At 41.8% G+C, this 17,408-nt stretch overlaps 1 protein-coding gene across 2 annotated transcripts; it reads left to right on the top strand.

The window, feature by feature from the left end:
- Positions 1–3,912: 3,912 nt before the first annotated feature.
- paip2b (poly(A) binding protein interacting protein 2B) lies at positions 3,913–15,940 on the top strand. 2 transcript variants are annotated; one of them, XM_030722635.1, is made up of 4 exons: positions 3,913–4,150; positions 12,649–12,815; positions 13,745–13,927; positions 14,011–15,940. In XM_030722635.1, the coding sequence occupies exons 2-4, from the start codon at positions 12,660–12,662 to the stop codon at positions 14,065–14,067; spliced, it is 396 nt and encodes a 131-aa protein (XP_030578495.1). In that variant the 5' UTR covers positions 3,913–4,150; positions 12,649–12,659; the 3' UTR covers positions 14,068–15,940. The 2 variants fall into 2 exon arrangements, with proteins under 2 accessions (XP_030578495.1, XP_030578494.1); XM_030722634.1 differs by lacking the exon at positions 3,913–4,150 and adding an exon at positions 6,838–7,019.
- Positions 15,941–17,408: the final 1,468 nt, after the last annotated feature.

Raw genomic sequence — 17,408 nt, 5'->3', positions numbered from 1 at the left:
CCTCTGACTGACTGAAAGCTGCAAGCATTAAGAAATGTTGGCACAGAGCCTGAATGATATTCCATTAAAAAGGCACTGCTTTCAGCCTCAGAAAAGTGTTAAAACTGCCCAAAAAATTAATGAAGTGTTGAGACGATGCTCAAAGGTAACCTGCGAAGAACTACATTAGTGGGGAGCTGCTATGCTTTTCTTTGTTTTTTGTCAATAATAATAATAATAGTACTAGACAGATAAACTGAATAACAGAGAGTTGTTGCATGTTTTATGAAAGATTTCCTGTACCTGTCAGCAGCGCTGAATCAGTCTGTTAGAGAAGGCGCTCTGCTGCCTGTCCGGTAAGTGGTGCAGAGGGTGGTCTGAATGATCTATAATGGATAATAGTTTGTTCAGTGAGCTCCTCCTCACCACACCTTTAAAGGTGTCCAGTTTGCAGTCAATCCCAAACACGGCCTTCCTGATCAGGTTATTCAGTCTCTTGGTGTCACCAGCTCTGATACTGCCCCCCCCCCAGCAGACCACAGCAAAGTACACTGCGCTCACCACCACTGAGTGATAGAAAAGCTCCATCATCTTGTTGCACACGATGAAGGATCCCAGCTTCCCAGGAGATCCCAGGAACCAGAGCTTCTCCGTTGGTCTTTCAGTTGAGCCTGGCGTTGATATGGATGCCCAGGTACTTGGACTCCGCCACCACATCAACATCCTGTCACAGGATGGAGACAGGTCGTGTAGCCATCCTCTTCCTTCAGAAGCCCATCACTGGCTCTCTGGTCTTATTCACATTCAGAAGCACACCACTCCTCCCACCTCATGCACAAGTTATACCTGTGAACCAAAAGCTCTAAAGTTGCAATTTCAGACATTTTTTTTTTCAACTCCTGGATTTGTATGATGTCACTGAGAGTGGATATCCCAATTATGGGCATCTCAGGCACACAGCTGTGGCTGAGAACACAGAAGCCCCGCCCACCTGCTGATCAAGTTCTTTTTGTGAGGGGAAAGAAAGCAAAAACTGCTTCCTTCAAACGAGACATATAACTTTCTTAATCCCTGAAGGGAAATTGCTGAAAGATCATCCTAGCAGAAGATGGTTTTGAGCCATTGACCTCTGGGCTTTGGGCCCAGCACACTTCCGCTACACTACTCTGCTTTCACCCCACATGGGACTCAAACCCACAATCCCTGGCTTTAGGAGGGATGCATTAGGCCACCGGGGGTATTACCTAAGACCCAGTATTGCGTAAATAAGGCTTTTTTGAACTGTGAAATATGCAGCTACTCTAGTGGAGTACAAGAAGAAAAACATGAAGCTGGAAATAAGCAAAATAAGTCCTATTTAAGTAATCCCTCAAAGATTTAGGATTTTAAGTGCAACATCTATAAGTAGGAAGTTGATAATGCACAGCGTGTCTAAACACTGTGCTTTAGTGTGTGTGACATGCTCTGCCGATACTCATTTTCTGTTTTCAGCACACACTCATGCCATGAGACGTCACTTACAATCATGTCACTGTCAACGTGTTATTTGTGCCAAACAGCGTTTCTGATTCAGAACAGCTGCCGTCACTAACACCATTTTCAGCTCTTCAAATCTGCAAGAGGGGGAAATGGGTGAAGCCGAGGTGCTGACATTGACCAAAAATAGACGAAAAAGGCCCTGATGCAAATGTGGCGACTCTTCCGAACAATCAGAACGGATAAAACGTTCACCCTTGATTGTAGACGGCTCCAGAGCGGCACAGTTCACCCCATCGCTCTCTATACGTTCATCAGTTACACAGAAAAAGGTGTTTATGAAGTCATTATCATTACTGTAAGGGAATTATAGTGTTTACATTTCACAAAATAAGCTGTGTATGCAGTAATATTACACAAAGGAATAATGTTGTTGCTCTGTTTGGGTAGCTTGGCACTAGAAATGGATATTTCAAAAATAAACAATTTCTCACAGCTTTTTCTAACTCATTACAGTCACTGATCAATGTAGTACACACAAGATTGTGTTCATTCTTTTCTTGTTCCACGCAAAGTGTAGTTTACTATTCTGAGGCCAGTTCAACCCTGAAACGCTGACCCTTTGAAAAACACAAATGAGGCTTAAACTGGGGTCTTTCTCGCCCCGGAAAAAACATCGCTTTTGCTGCATATGTTCATGAGACAAAGTTCATGTTCAGGCAAAGTTCGAGTTTCTGTTTGTAAAGCGATGACACAGCAGCCACGTTGTTAAAAGTTATCTTCGCAAGGTCATATTTTGAGGTCATATACAGTGGAGTGAACGATTCCCAGGTAACCTCATCACATGTGTTAATCTCACCTTATATGACTGAAGTTCATTGAATATACTGCATGAAACCTGTGTGGGAGGACGACTGAGTGCCTTAGTGAGTGAACTCTGTAAACCTGTGACTTAAGAACTGACCTCAGTGTAACTCTGTATCTCTGTGTTATGACTTATATGCTGGCTTCAGCACAGTAGGCTGCCCTTGAAAGGAAGGTTGTCATACAGTCAGTGGGCAGCATGCTGAATATGCTCCACTCTGAGTGAAGCTGTGTGTAGCAGGCAGGCTGAGAGTTGGATCTGATACCTTTGCCCTGAGAGAAGTGTTTCACAGTGTAACAGGCATGTTAATATTCACTTAGTGTGTATGCTTGTGCAACACATTTGTATTTTTTTTTAATATTAATTTTCAGTAACTGCAACAGTGAAAAGGATAAGCGGTAGAAAATGGATGGATGGATGGTTCAGTAACAAATAAAGCAGGGGCCAATGGTGCCTTGCTCTGTATGTGAGGGCCCAGAAAGTCTCTCTCTCTCTTTTTGCAACAAACTGGTTTTTTTCAGAGGATCTTAGTGTTTTCTTCCTTTTTCTTTTTTCTTTTAATTGCATCTATAACGCTGAATCCAGTTTATCATGTTAGCTTTAGAGCTTTTGCCCCGACACTCTGCCCTCTGCTGATGCTGCAGGTATGTAGTCTCATAGACAAAACTTAATGTTATGTCATAAATATTTTAGGACATATATTCGGAAAGACATCACTCTGCTGGTGAGTCTTGTTAATCTGACGCATTGTCATCACAGTGCCGGCGTATTTTTACTTCAGTTTGGCTGAAAGCTGGTGAAATAAGCGTTAAGAAACCAGGTGAACACGCTTAATTTTTGCGGGGCCATTGCATTGTCAGTGTTGTGGCAAAAAGGGATGGTTTGCCCAAAAATTATTGACCGTATTTAAACTGTTGCAAATGAGTTGTTGGACTGTAATCTGTCAAACATACAGTATGTCAAACATATCTCTCATTAATGACATCAAGTCATTTTTAGCCAGAAAGAACATTTCTGTCACAAAGTAGAAGCTGCAATCAGTTTTTTTTGGCAAAGTGACTTTTATATGTCCTTTAAAAAATGAAATATCTGGCCACAAGGGCTGCAGAAATCGCAACAAATATAGTATAATGTGGCCAAAAAGAACCGGACTGAATATGATGCTGGTGCAATAACGCAGTCATAAAGATACTTGCAAAACAGGTCATTTCTTTATTTTATATATAAGCCCTTCATAACTCTTGTTGACAACAGTCTGTTTACTAATATAAGAAAAGATATTACACATAAAAAAACAAAAACAAAAAAACATAGAAACATCAGAAAACACTTTTTTGGCACAACCCATCCCCGGCCCCGTAAGGCTGGAGATTAAAACAGCAGCATGTATATGTATTTATTACAAAAAAGGGGGGCGGCAAAGGGGGCAAAACGGGTTGTGCAGCATTTTGTTTACTTACGTGAATGGAGAGGTAGGAGCGGGCGTGTATGCCCTTTGAGCCAATACTATCGCCAGGAGGCCTTGACTGACGTAAACCTCAACCAATGGCTGAAAAGAGCAATGGACTACGTCACTGTTTTTTTTTCCCCCTCTCAACGTGTTGGCAGAAAATTTGTGGATTTATCGGGGTTGTTTTTGCTAAATAACGCAAGCAAACTGAACAACGAGACTAACGTGCGTTTAGCGAGTTGGCGATTATTAGAAGAATTTCTTCACTGTGTGGGTTTATTGTCGCATCCGGGACCGGAAAAGAGCAGTTTACCCCTCCGGACAGCTGGTCTGCGATCCCCGCCTCTCCGCCCCCCTCCATTTGCGCTTGAAGTTGAGTGGTGAGTGCTGGTGCAGTAAAGGGGGAAGCTAGCTGTTTGTTTCATAATATCAAGAATAGGGGGAAAAAAACCCCAAACATGAACAATGTTAACAAGATAGTTAACTTTTCCTCCTATACGAGCCTGTTTCCACATCACTTTCTCACTAGGCTAACACTGCCTACCGTTATGACCTCGGTCTGGAAAGCAGCCTGCTGTGACGGTGGTGAAGAAAACTAAGAGGTTACTCCTGTAGTAGTAACAGTTGTACTATGATAAACTACAACGTGGGCGAGCGCTGCCACGTTTATGAACACATGTCGTCTTCAAATAATACGTCTATATTTCGTACACAAGCTAATTCCAACAACAGACCTCATTTAACAGTCTATTGTCTATCAGGAGAATATTTTTAAGCCCCTTAAAAGTCAGTTGAAGTGTGTCTTCTCGGATAAATTTGTATGTAATCGTCAGAAATGTGTTTCCCTCCAGAGCCACGCAGGCATTTGTCTCTGGGGCTTGTCGGGAGAGTAGAGGTTCTGTGACGGAGCTCCACGGATGTTTGTTCACGTGCTGCATTCGTGTGCTCACTGAGAGCTCCGATTTTTGATTGTCATCTTTACTATAGCAGACATTGCTGACAAGCCTGTTAGGATGCCGGCGTTGTGGCTCCATACAGCCATAGGCTGGAGCTTATCCCAGCTGCCATTGGGCGAGAGGAGGGGTACGCTGGACAGGTCGCCAAACTGTTGCAGGGCTAACACAGAGACACAAAGAACCATTCACTCACAGTCACACTTATGGGCAATTTAGAATCACCAATTAACCTAACCCTACTAACTGCCTGTCTTTGGACTGGGAGGAAGTCAGAGTGCGTGGAGAGAACCCACACAAATATGGGGAGAACATGCAAACTCCACACTAAAAGGTCCTGTCCAGATGGTGGATTCAAACCTGTGTGATATAGCCCCTCTAGCCTATAACATAGACTTATGTACCTCTTCATCAGCACCACCTTTTATGTTTAATTGAACTCATTTCATGTGGGGGTCTAGACATTCACCTAACAAGCAAAAGATTTGTGTTTCCCAGGAGGAAACACATTTATTCTGTTTGACTTAATTATAAAGCCATATTAAAATCATTTCTTCCAGTCAAACTGTTAATGTTTAGATTTTAACTAGTGTAAGATACATTTACATATATTCATTACTTTCAGCAGTGTATGAGTTACTATTAACTATGCACCCTCCATCATAACCCATCTCTGGACTACTTTCAGCTCACCACAGCGGGTAGCTGGCTTACAACTTTAACCATTCAGCCACTATTTTTACTCAACCTAACAGCTGCCCATTTATTTATTTTTATTTAACAAGATATTTTAACTGCTGTCTACACTGTTGGACTTTGAGCCAAACTTGCAATTTCAGCCATTTATTCACTCTGAATTCCTGTTCTATTCATGTTTCTGCTCCTTTTGCATTACTTTTAGTTGACCTTTTTTTTAGTTGATCTTTTGCTAAATTGTTCCTCCTTAATTTTTACACATACCCTGTGGCTTCTCCAAAGATGCCCCAAGGGGTAGTGCTTGTACCCCAGGGTCAATAGTTTCATTGCTCCCTGAGATTAAAAAAAAGATGTTTTAATAAACAAAAAATGTAAAAAGATGAATTGAATTCATTAATAATAAATGATATAGATTGTGCTGAGAGTGTCCCTGCTAATGTTTTTGCTCATTAGCAGCCTCAGAGGCAGTTTCTGTAAGTGGTTTTCTGTGTACTTATGAAAAGCCACACGCATTTTTGTGGAGACATTATTAAACTCTTGTCAGCTGCTGTCACTCAATTAGCATAACGGACAGCACACCAGAGAAGAAAATGATTTCAGGCTGCAACATGTGACGTTTCATGGTTTTCATTTGTGCTAGGATATCCGCAGTTAACTCAGTACGATGGGTGAAAACAAGTCAGCGTTCACATTTGCTTGTTTCATTCTCAGGTCTGACAGCAGAGGAAAGAGGCTCGATGGTTTACCTTGAATTTACTGTGGCATTCATCCTCTAATCACATACCATCAGCCTCTGGGGGGGACGACACTTGTGGGACTTAACCAGATGTTGTAGCCGCCTGGATAGGCGGGCTAATCTGTTTCATTGCATCGCTGCAAATAAGTAAACAAATAAGTAAACAAACATCGACTCTTTATGATGGCACTTTGTTTTTCTCTTTGCCTGAACAGTTACATTTGTTAGTGTTTGCAAATGGAAATCAGCATGTGCTGAATGCTGCAGGTTGCCCACATATGTCAAAGTAGGACTAGTTCAGCTAAAGTCACTGTCATGGTATCAAAAGATATATTTATCAGTATCATTGATTTCAGCAAACCAGTGCCATTATTTTTTTTTTAAATACAGTCTGCTTAAAATGACTAACTTGTACATCACAAATTTATTCATCAGAAATAATATTGAGCTGCTTCCAGTCATCTAGATATATTCAATTTTCAACTCAGTCTCACATGCTTCCTCAGAAAGACATTAGGAGCTGTAAGTAGATAAAAGCGCGGCAACAGCAAAATTATTCAAATCGATTATAAACACGTAGAAAATACAACCTAGCGCAGTGAAAAGGCGGCGTTTTTACCCATTGGTCTGTCCGTTTACAGTACAAATCCCCACGTTCCTGGAAACAAGCGAATGCCTCATCAGACCACATAACCGAGCCAGCTCTCTAACGTTAGCGAGGCGGCTAACAGGATTTAGCTGACTGGAGCGACGGCGCAGAGAAATCCCCACGGAAGACTCGACGAGCGCGGTTTACTGCAGTTTACTGACAGCAACTTTGTCTAACCCTATACGTTGAGACACACAGCAGGAGCACAATGCCAGGTAACGCTGACCTGTGAAAGGTTACACGGTAAAGCTTCGTCGTGTACGTGTATGTGTTTGCTTCTGCTGTTGTTCGCGGAGCGCAGCAGTGTTTTGTTGACCTGGTTCAGTGATGCTGCCATGCTGTAGCTGCGTGCTAGCTCATAGCGGAGCACACTTTGTTTGGCCTCTAGCATTTTCTCCTACATGCGTGTGTTACGTGTTTTGATAGCTTATCTTATCTTTTTTATTCGAGGCGTCGTTTGCGTTTAAGCCGTTTTAAACCAACGCACTTAATGACTTTGAAAGGAAAAAGCGGTTTTCTTCCACACAGCCTCTCTACCCTTTTGTTGTTGGTGGGGTAGCTTTCACCTTAGGCCCGTTCACTGACAGCGCAGCTGTGGTTCGGTCTGTTTGCAGCCACTGTGAGCTAGCCACTGTGAGCTAGCCACTTAGCATTACCCCGACTGAAACTACCAGATCCTTTAACCCAACTTCCCAGGTAGGCCCGGACACCTGGCTTAGCTCCCCGAAGACGTTAGCATGCTGTAACCCGCTCCTGTTACACACACGGAGTGTCAGATCTCACGGACCGTTATGAAGCGGGTTGTTTTTGCGTTTCAGAGGACTCATTGTGCAGCCGTATTTGTCTCTCCGCAGGCTGGATATCCCTGCTTGACATTCAGAGTTTATTTTTACACTTGCAGGTACACACAAGTGTCCATTACACACGGCCTCAAAGGAGTCAGCAGGACGGTTGAATTAAATCAACTATTGGACCTTTTAACACGTTTTTCATGGACATTTGGTTGCAGTCCAGAAATTTGAGCAGTTTTACATTCAGGGTTAATTTGATCGGTTGTCTGAGCCAGTCTTAAACGAGTTGGAAAAAGTCATTGTTGTTGCGGTAGTATTGATTAACTAAAAATAAACTCCTCGTGTGTGTTTTTCCTCACCCTAAATAAGAAAACACAATCTTTAAATAAAGTGGAACCAGTAATTATTAGTGTATTGATGAAATTTCCCAAAGCCCCCTTTCCCTAAAATATCCTGCTTTTACCTGATCAGCACTACAGAACTCAAATTCAGTACTAAATAATCAATCACTTTATACACTAGAACAATTTTGCTTGGGGAAAAATATTGTAAAATGAATCATTTGGCATTTTTCCCCATCTTTAATAAAAGGACATGTCTAGTTTTAGTCCTTGACTTACAGTCTCCATATCAAACAAGGCAGCAAAATAGACATCTTTAGCTTTTTTTTTTTTTTTTTTTTTTTTTAGGTTAGAGATAAGACTGGATGAGTTTATCATCCAGTCTAAAAATTTTACATGCAACTGGAATGATTCATGCCACAAAATAACGCTATTTAGATTCAGAAATCACAAACTTTTGTACACTTTTTTTTTTTTTTTTTTTTTTTTTTTTTTTTTTTTTTTTTTTTGAGACTCTGTGAAGGTGGACTGCAGAACAGCATTTTACCTTTTTATTCCTCATGCTCAACGGCACAGAGGAAGCACTGATCGCTCGCGTAATTAAATATTACATGATGGCGACCACATGGTTATGCAACTTGAACATGTTGAGTGGTATGTGCAGTGCATCCTGGCCAGGTCCTTGCAGTCTTCCTAATTATCCTTTAATGGGGGCTGAAGTAAGTGACTCTTGCTGGCAATAAACCTTAGGTGTGAGATTCACTTCCATACAAATTCTTACAAATTTAATTTGCTTGGAAGTCTAGATAATGTATTTAAATACCATTTTTGTAACCATTTAAAACAAGGAACAGGCTTCGAATCAGAGAAGCTGCAGCCAGAACTTTTGTTTGATGGGGGGTAATTTGAGCTCAAACCTTTTCTGTTTGCTGCTGTCTACTCGCATGTGGACACACCTCAGGTGTCTCAGCGGCGTTAGTTTAAAGCTTTTGGAGCTGATAAGTCTGCTTTATTACACAACGCTATCGACTGCAGCAAAAGTGAATGCTAGTGGATTGGCACAAGCTTCAGACGTTCTGTGACCTTTGTCACGCACATTGTGTTTTTTTGTTTTTGTTTTTTTTTCACTCACAGGCCTCTTGCGTAAATTGCTGCTCTGCATAATTAGACTTCTTTATGGTCGCCCACGTTTGGACAGAATCAGACACGTCTTCTTCTTCTTAGTCTACTGACCTACTTTGTTTGTTTGTGCTCCTCTGAGGAACGGTGTGTCTGTCCTGTCACTGTGATCTGCAAACAGACGTCTGCTGCGGGTCAGGCTCTGCTCGCACATGTTTATTCTGTTAGGGCGAGAGAGACAAAAATGGCAGGAGTGGGTGTCGCAGAAAAAATTATGGCCTGAATTTTGAAATGTGTGAAGTTTCTGGGAGTCCAAAAAGTCTGTTCTTGGAATTTGCGTTGCAACGAGTGAGCGAGCCTTCATCAGGCTGACCCCAGAGCTGTGAGCACAGCTTGGTTGAGATCATCATTTTATCCTCTCCCTACTGCGAGGCCGCAGTTGAGTCATGACAAGTCTGTTGCAGCTGGCTGGCACTCTGAGGATTATGTCATGATTGGGCATGTCTCATCATAGTGCCAATCCTGTGTGTGCAGTGTAGAAGCAATTGCACACTATAAATCACATCCACTCACTGTCCCACTTGTGACTACAGATTATTAGGCTAAATAAATTAATTTAATTGTGAAAGCATTGGCCCGTAAGACAACCCTGTTCCTTTAGTAGATGGACTGTCATATTGTCAAGATGCCTGTTTAAAAAGTATTAGTGAAGCTGCAGGTCTGGACCACACTACTACATCCAGTGACGGTACATTTGCCATGCAGATTCACAAATACCTACCAATAAGTGCTAAGTAACATGCAAAAAACAAGCAAACAAAAAAAAAAAATAATTTGCTCATCATAATTAAGCACAGCCAGCGTAAGCATGGTGATTTAGCAGCGCTGAGGCCTAGAAAACAGTCATTTGCGTACCTGTCCAAGTGGCCACAGTCTTAATTTTAAATGGTAACAAAATCCAAACGAGTGAGTTCTTTCAAACAAAAAAAAAAGCTGCTTTTCTGCTTTTATGAAGGGAGAAAGTATCTATAGAGGGCAGAGGTGGTTTGGTTCCTGACTGTAAATATTTGGACATTTTAATACAGAGTCTGTGGGGATTTACTGTCTTTTGGAGCCAGTCTCAAGTGGCCTCTAGAGAAACTGTGGGTTTTGGCCTCTTTTTTTTTTTTTTTTTTTTTTTTTATTTAATTTATTTAGGCTTAACATTTGGTCTGGACACACAATTAGCATTGTAATGATTATAATAAACGTGCTGAGTTGCAATGAGAGTTTTGATTACATCCACACATGGCCTGGATGTTGTATCCAGTCTTGAGCTTCAAATGTTAAGCTGAGCTGTAAATGGCATGTTTAACGAGGGACTGCCCCTTCGAAGGAGAACAAAGTACTTGGATGGGGGGGCCGACGTGAGGTTGTAGAGTTTTTACTTTCACTTCCTCAGTACAGATTTTCCCATTCAGTGAGGAAGTTTACACTCCTGCATATTGACTGTAGCCATCCACCAGAGATGTAACTGGCTGTTTTGTATTTGTTCAGGGGATAGTTTTAGTACTAAGAATTGCTAAATTATTCTAACCAATTGTGATATGAAGATCAATATCAAACATACTGTTACTTATTGCCAAGAGTGTATGCTGACCCCAGATGTTAACTGTTGTCTTTAATGACTTTAAGAGCCGTGCTGCTGCTTTAACTTGATGTTGTAGGTTTGGCCTGCAGCTCGTACATTGCAACATGTGATGACTCACTGTTTGTCTTGATTGAATCATGCGTAGCCCTTTGCTGACTGCAGAAGAATAACCACACAAACGTTTGCACTTCTGCTCTGATCACATCACTTGGGTTTTGTTTTGCCTTGTTTACATGTGACATCCTGAGATACACTGAGAAGATGGTTTATAGTAGACAATTCCTCGTCTGTGGATTTCAGAGGGCAATGGCTACATTTATTTTTGTATTCTTTATTTTCCATATTTGCTGTGAAGATGTGAAGCTGTGTACTGACTTGGTCCAATTTGTGTCAATACAAGTCAATCAAGTAAGGAAAAAACTTCAGTTTTATTGTAGGCAGTTGGCTCAGTTTTTAAACTATTATCTGCTATACTCTTCTTGGTAAACTACTGTAGCAGATGCATTATTTGCATGTAGATGTACTCAAATGTAACTTGAATTGTGTAAAGGGGACCTATTGTGCTCATTTCCAGCTCCATATATAATATATATATATATTTTTTTTTTTTGACTCGGCTGGAGTAGCTTCTCATCATTCACAGTTCAAGATAATCCTTATCACTGGGCCTTGCAGCAGCCCTCAGTTCATCCTCTGCCTGAAACAGTTTACTTCTGATTGGCTGGCTGTTTGCATACAGAAGGTCTGAGCAGCATATCTGCTGTCACTGACGTTCAGAGCCAAGAGCAGAAAAAAACTATCTAAATTAGCATTTAGAGCAGCTTACAGAGATTACTTTTGCAACCAGTGATCTGATGATTTGAAACTTTGGCCACATCTAATCTAATCATCGTGACTGTAACAGAGTGTATATAAGGGTCTATTTAGTCAAGTTCACACTGAACTACTCTGACACAGATGTGTCTGTCAGCCTTTTGTTTGTTGCTGCTTTGGTGGTGCTGTTTGAAAGTTGTGACTGTGAAAGACCAGGAGTTAAGTCTCATCTCATAACCACTGAGTAAGAACTCCTTGCTTCAGCATCTCTGAATAAGGATTACACGTTGGGACACCTGGCACACAGGTGAGTGTTTTGGCCTGTATTTCAGTGTTTATTTCTCCTAAGGAAGTTTGGTTTTGGGGGGTGATGGACCCTTTCCCTCCCCTCTATTGAAGCTTTTATTTATTTTTTTCTTTGAAATTTTTGTTCCTTTTTCTAGTTCCTCTCTTTTTCGTGCCTTCATTGAAATGTAAAATCAGAGTAGCTGGACTGTTTTTGCTACACAGCTTTACTTGGTGGTGAACTTGACATTAGGATGTATTTTCTTATATTTGTCTATAAACAGCCTTACTTTTAAAACTGGGAATTTGTTTGCCTGGTAACAGTGCTGTATGTCTTACTGACATCTTTCTGGGTGTGTGTGATTCTGTGGCTTTTCACTGCAGTTCACCCACCTGGAAAAAAACTATTGATTAACATCATAAAATGTCAGAGACTCTATTAAGCCTTCAGGCTCATTTGGGTGTTTGCAGAAGGAATGCTTTAGATATCATTGAGCAGGCTTAATCCAAGCAGGTGTTGGCTTTCAGTCTCTTTCCTGTTCATATGAGAGATGGAGAACTGCTGTTTGGTGGTTTTATGAGCAGTGGGACTGTGGGAGCAGTTTCCCAGCTGTAGCTAATGTTGATTGAGATGCTGATAGTTGATTCAATTTAGAATCCCAGGCTTGAATAATGGAGCTTTGATTTTAAATATGATATAAATTAATAACCAATGAGGCCCAGCTGTGGCCTAATGAACAGGACATGAGCCAAAGTTGTGTGACTTTGCTGTTCAGTTGTCTGATTGCGTGCGTACTTGCCACAATAAACCAAAGGGTTCCAGTGTTTCCAGCCTCACTAACAATCAGTCCTGTTTTTCACACAGAGCCAGCTGAGATGAGCGGTCCAGAGGTGGCTAAGACACCAGGAGGCGGTGCTCCAGAAAAAGAAGGGAAAGAGCCGGTTGCCAATGGGCATGGGGGAGAGAACAATGACGCCAACCCGTTTGCCGAGTACATGTGGATGGAGAATGAGGAGGAGTACAACAGACAGGTATGTGGGACATAAAGAATACTATAACTCCTGAAGGTCCAACTGATTTTTTTTTTTTTTTTTTTTTTTTAATGCTGACAAATAATGTTTCATCTTTCTGTCCACCCATGAAACTCCCCCCACCCCACATGAGTATTATTTTTTAGCTTTTTTTTTTTTTGGTTTGTTTTTCTCCATCCTCACCTTCCACAGTCAGTTTACTAGTTTGCAATCCCTTCTCTTATTTTGAAAGTTCAGTTGTTGCTAACCAATTAGCCCCAGCCCTGAATTGCTGGCCAAGTTGCTGTTAAGATAACATAATACTTTATTCATCCTGTGCTTGGGTAAATTTTGTTGTTTTTGGTGAGGACCCTAAATATTACTCAGCTGTTTATTCAGTGAGAATCTCATTCTGCAGATGCACTCTACCTCCATCATCTTGGACTGCAGCCAGCCATTGTAGTCCTTGTTTGGCTCTGAAGAGCCACTGTGAGCTGTAGGTTACTTCCAATTAGAAAACCAGTTATCCACCTGCTGCATTAACGCGTCTCGATGCTGGACTGGCTGAGGCTGCAGAGCAAAGCAAGGACTAGCCCACCAGATGTGGAAGATGGTATTTAGGATGAGAACCTCGCCTGAGAGCGAGCAGATTTATTGCTCAGTTTTCCAAGTACTTTTGACAAGTAAAATGTTTGCAGAGGATATGCTTATGAAATGAATTAATTAATAATTTAAGAAGGCATGTGTGCTCCTTTCTTGGCAGACTGTATCTGTTGCTGTATAGGTATCAAAGGTCTCTTAGAGAGAGCTGAACAGACATTTTTGTCAGCTTAAGTGTGAATCTGTAGCATCTGAACATGCCTACTCCTTCACTCATTGTTCCACTTTACTGCTGTCTTATCCCCCCCCCCCCCCCCCCCCCCCCCCCCCCCCCGGTTATTGTCTCGCAGGTAGAGGAGGAACTGTTGGAGCAGGAGTTCTTGGAGCGCTGCTTCCAGGAAATGCTGGAGGAGGAGGACCAGGATTGGTTCATCCCTTCGCGTGACCTCAACAACCAGGGGGTGGGGCAGCTGCAGCAGCAGCTCAACGGCCTGTCGGTCAGCGATCACCACAGCAACGTGGAGGAAGTGGCGGTGAGTCAGATGCATCTGATTTCACTGCGCTCACTCAGTTTGGGTTAAAATGAGTGACTTTATTCTTTCACTTCTGTCTGCAGAGGAAGAGCATCTTGAATCCTGAAGCAAAGGAATTTGTCCCAGGGAAGAAATACTAGAAGTCCCCCTCACCCCCATGGAGCCTCCACATGCACACACACACACACCAGTCCTCTCATATTCTCAGAGACTCTGGCGGCCACGGCCGCGCACACACTGATTCTCACACGCAAGCATGCACACGCACACACTTGAAGTCAGTGGCGTGCTGGCAGGCCCAGTTGGGGGGTGGGGGGATTTCTTTATCTTTTTTGTTTTGTCAATCTTTTTATTTCCTGTTTGTTTTCTTGTAAACTGAGGGACATTGGGGATGGGTGGGGGAGGGGGGGTATAGTACCAGCTCTGCCCTGCTGTGGGCGCTAGCTTATCATTGCAATTCACATGACACTGTTGATGTTTACAGAGCACGCAGATCTCAGTAAGAGTCCCTTGAAAATTAGGCAGCTACCTAGGAGTGATGCCTGGATGAAATCTGAATTCCAAAAGTTTCAAGTCTTCTTTCTTTTTGTTTCCCAAATGTGTTAATTTGTGTCTAATTTGGGGGGGGGGGCATTTCCAGCAGGCTGATGGTTACTGTGATGCTGAGGTCAGACGGACTAACGTTTCAGGGGACTCTGGGCTTCTGCTGTTGCTCTGTAAAGTCATCACGGTAACCCGTTAACATTTGCTCGGATGATGTCAAAAGCTCCCTCTGACGTCACGACTCATGTGCATCCAACGATGTGGGATGGTTATTTGTATCTGCAGTGGCTCTGTTCCAAACCAAGTACAGCTCCTCCGCCCCTCCCTGCCAGCTGAACTGATCTGAACACTCATGGACAGGTGGACTCATGGAGAAGAACGTATTTTCCCAGTTTGTGTTAACGTGCTTATTTTTCATCAAGTATCCTGATCATGCATCAGAATGAGTTGAATAAAAATGTGAGAAGTTATTTTTTTCTTTTGTTTTTTTTTTTAATCCTTAAACTCAGTTTATCGTGTGTGTTCACAGCTTTAGTCCTCGGTTCAGTTTGGATTTGTGGGGCGTTTGTACTCCTTATTGGGGTGGTGGTGGGGGGGGTGGTATTTGGTCTGGAATGCAGCCACTGCCTCTTTCTGCCAGCTTGGTTTGTTCAGGATCAGATCAAGTGTCCATATCCAAATCAGGTTTTCAGATAACCTCTCCTCTTTATTTTTTCTTCCCCGTTGTTTTTCTTCCATGTTTTTGAGGATGAGGCTTTTTGTGTCTCTACTGGGTATAATAGCCTGTGGTGTCCATTCAGTCCTGTTGGTAGGAGGAAACAGTAGGAAGAGGTGATCGTATCACCGTAGGGACAGCAGTGTGGAGGATGTGGTGGTCAGTATTCAATCCTTGCTGCTGCTGTTCTTGTCCTACCCCTGGACACTGAGTTTTTGAGGAAGTTCTGCTTTAAAACAACAAATCTTTGAATCTTTGTGGTCTAGATTTCAAAGCGTGTCTCCCTAGCGGGAGTATATCCATTAAAATTGTGAGCCAGTAAGAAAAAAGTTGTATATGCAATGATACTCTTTAGGAAATCCAGATTCTTATCTGACTTATTTTTTGAAATCTCAGCCTTTTTGGCTTGAAAACGGAAGCAGTATTGTCCCAGGAAAAATCTTGTGATCTCTTGTGTGTTTTACTTCATGTTAAGCAGAGACTTGTGTTTCTTTCTACATTGTATTTGACAGGTAGTGCTTCTGTCCACTCGCGCTGCTTTCCCAGGTTTGTGTGTTCTTAAAGAGAGCAGCCGAGATGAAGTCTCAGTTTAAAGGGGAACTTCCTCACCGTGTTGGACCACAGATGTCAAGTCGAATGACACCCTGGTGAAGCCATTAGAAATGTCCGCCAGGTGGATTGTACAACATGAAATCATTTTTGGTGATTTTTTGTTTGAGTTAGCTGACAGAAGCAGTTTAAAAAAAACAAAAAAACAAAAAAACAAAAAAAAAGGAGGAAAAAAAAAAAGTATGGATTTCAATATAAACAAAAATAATGAAAAAAGATGAATAAAGATGTTAAAGACAAATGGTTTCTGTCTGTAGTTTTTATGTCCTACAAATAAACAGGTTCACCTGCATTCCTCTTTCACTTCATGCGCACACAGTCTGCACACACACACAGGGGAAACTACGCTGAAAGGGAAGATTTAATACTGGAGAAATCTACTGTAGGAAAAAGTACCTGAAATTACTATAATGCAATAAAGTCATGTCAACAACAATGCCACCAAGCTGAGATTATTGTAGAAGTTCAGATAATGGAGAGAGACCCCTCCCCAGCTAAGCTCAGCTTTTAGCTCTTAAGTGGTCAGAGTGTGGATCTTGGCTGGTACGTAGTACAACATTTAAGTTAGCAGTTACTAATTAAAACATGCTGACGGGAATGTTATTAGCTTTGCAGGAATGTATCAAACTAAACAAATGAAGCGTTTGACCTGGTTGTAGGGCTGCAGGGAATAGTGAAAAAAAAAAAAGTCGAGATTATTAAAGTTAGAACAGCATTTCAATGGGAATTCACAGATAGTTTTTCACTTAGAATGCTTGGCCTGCCTCACTCTTGTGGTGCACTTCCTCACTCAGGACCTCTCTGTGTGAGCAATCATCCAAGTTATTCATGAGTGTTCATTCCCTCTGGAGCCTTTGATCGTATCAGAGGATCTTATTCAGCAGGTGGTTGTCATAATATTTCCGTTTAGAAGTCCAGCTGTAGAGGGAGACTGTAATGCTGGTCAGCCAGCATTAATCTTTAATTTCTTAAAAATTGCATTTATCTAGACTGCACTTTAAAAGAGAGGGATTTGGTAACAAAGGCCACTGTAAGCACAAACCTTTCTAATAAAGCTAAACAGTAGTTAAAATCTGCTGGAGGCTCAACTCCAAAAATCTGTTTTGCCCTCAGTTATTCTCAGTTAATTACTCAGGCTTGTCTTTATTATTTTCTACAGAGTACCTTGTCTAAGGATGAATTACTCTTATTTTGCAGTCAAGAAGGTGGCTCAACATCAGACTTCAGTATCCACTTGATAAACAGTGGTCTGTTTTTCCGTCCCTAAACAGCAACACTGCCTCACTGGAGAACCTGATCTGCTGCTGCAGTGGTCAGAGCAGACTGAGATCACCCAGAGATAACCTTTCACTTATAAACATGAGGATGTGGAGAATGCTTGATGCTGACCTTTAGTGGTAAAAGCAGCTCAGGTCACTATGGCCCCTGAAAGTGTAGGCAGGATGCAACTAAAGAACAGCTATATAGTGATATCCAAGGAAAGAAGGAAAAAACAGAGGATTAAATTATCGAAATTAGGCAGCGCAAAGCTCATTCTACAGTTCTGAAAGCAGACTGCAAGATGAAGCATTGGTTTAAGGTATCTGACTATCCTGAAGATGGCCTCAAACCTCA

Source organism: Archocentrus centrarchus (genome assembly GCF_007364275.1).
Source record: "Archocentrus centrarchus isolate MPI-CPG fArcCen1 chromosome 18 unlocalized genomic scaffold, fArcCen1 scaffold_23_ctg1, whole genome shotgun sequence".
Classification (NCBI taxonomy): domain Eukaryota; kingdom Metazoa; phylum Chordata; class Actinopteri; order Cichliformes; family Cichlidae; genus Archocentrus; species Archocentrus centrarchus.
The sequence above is the reverse complement of the archived record's forward strand: the minus strand, read 5'-3'. Positions and strand labels throughout refer to the sequence as shown.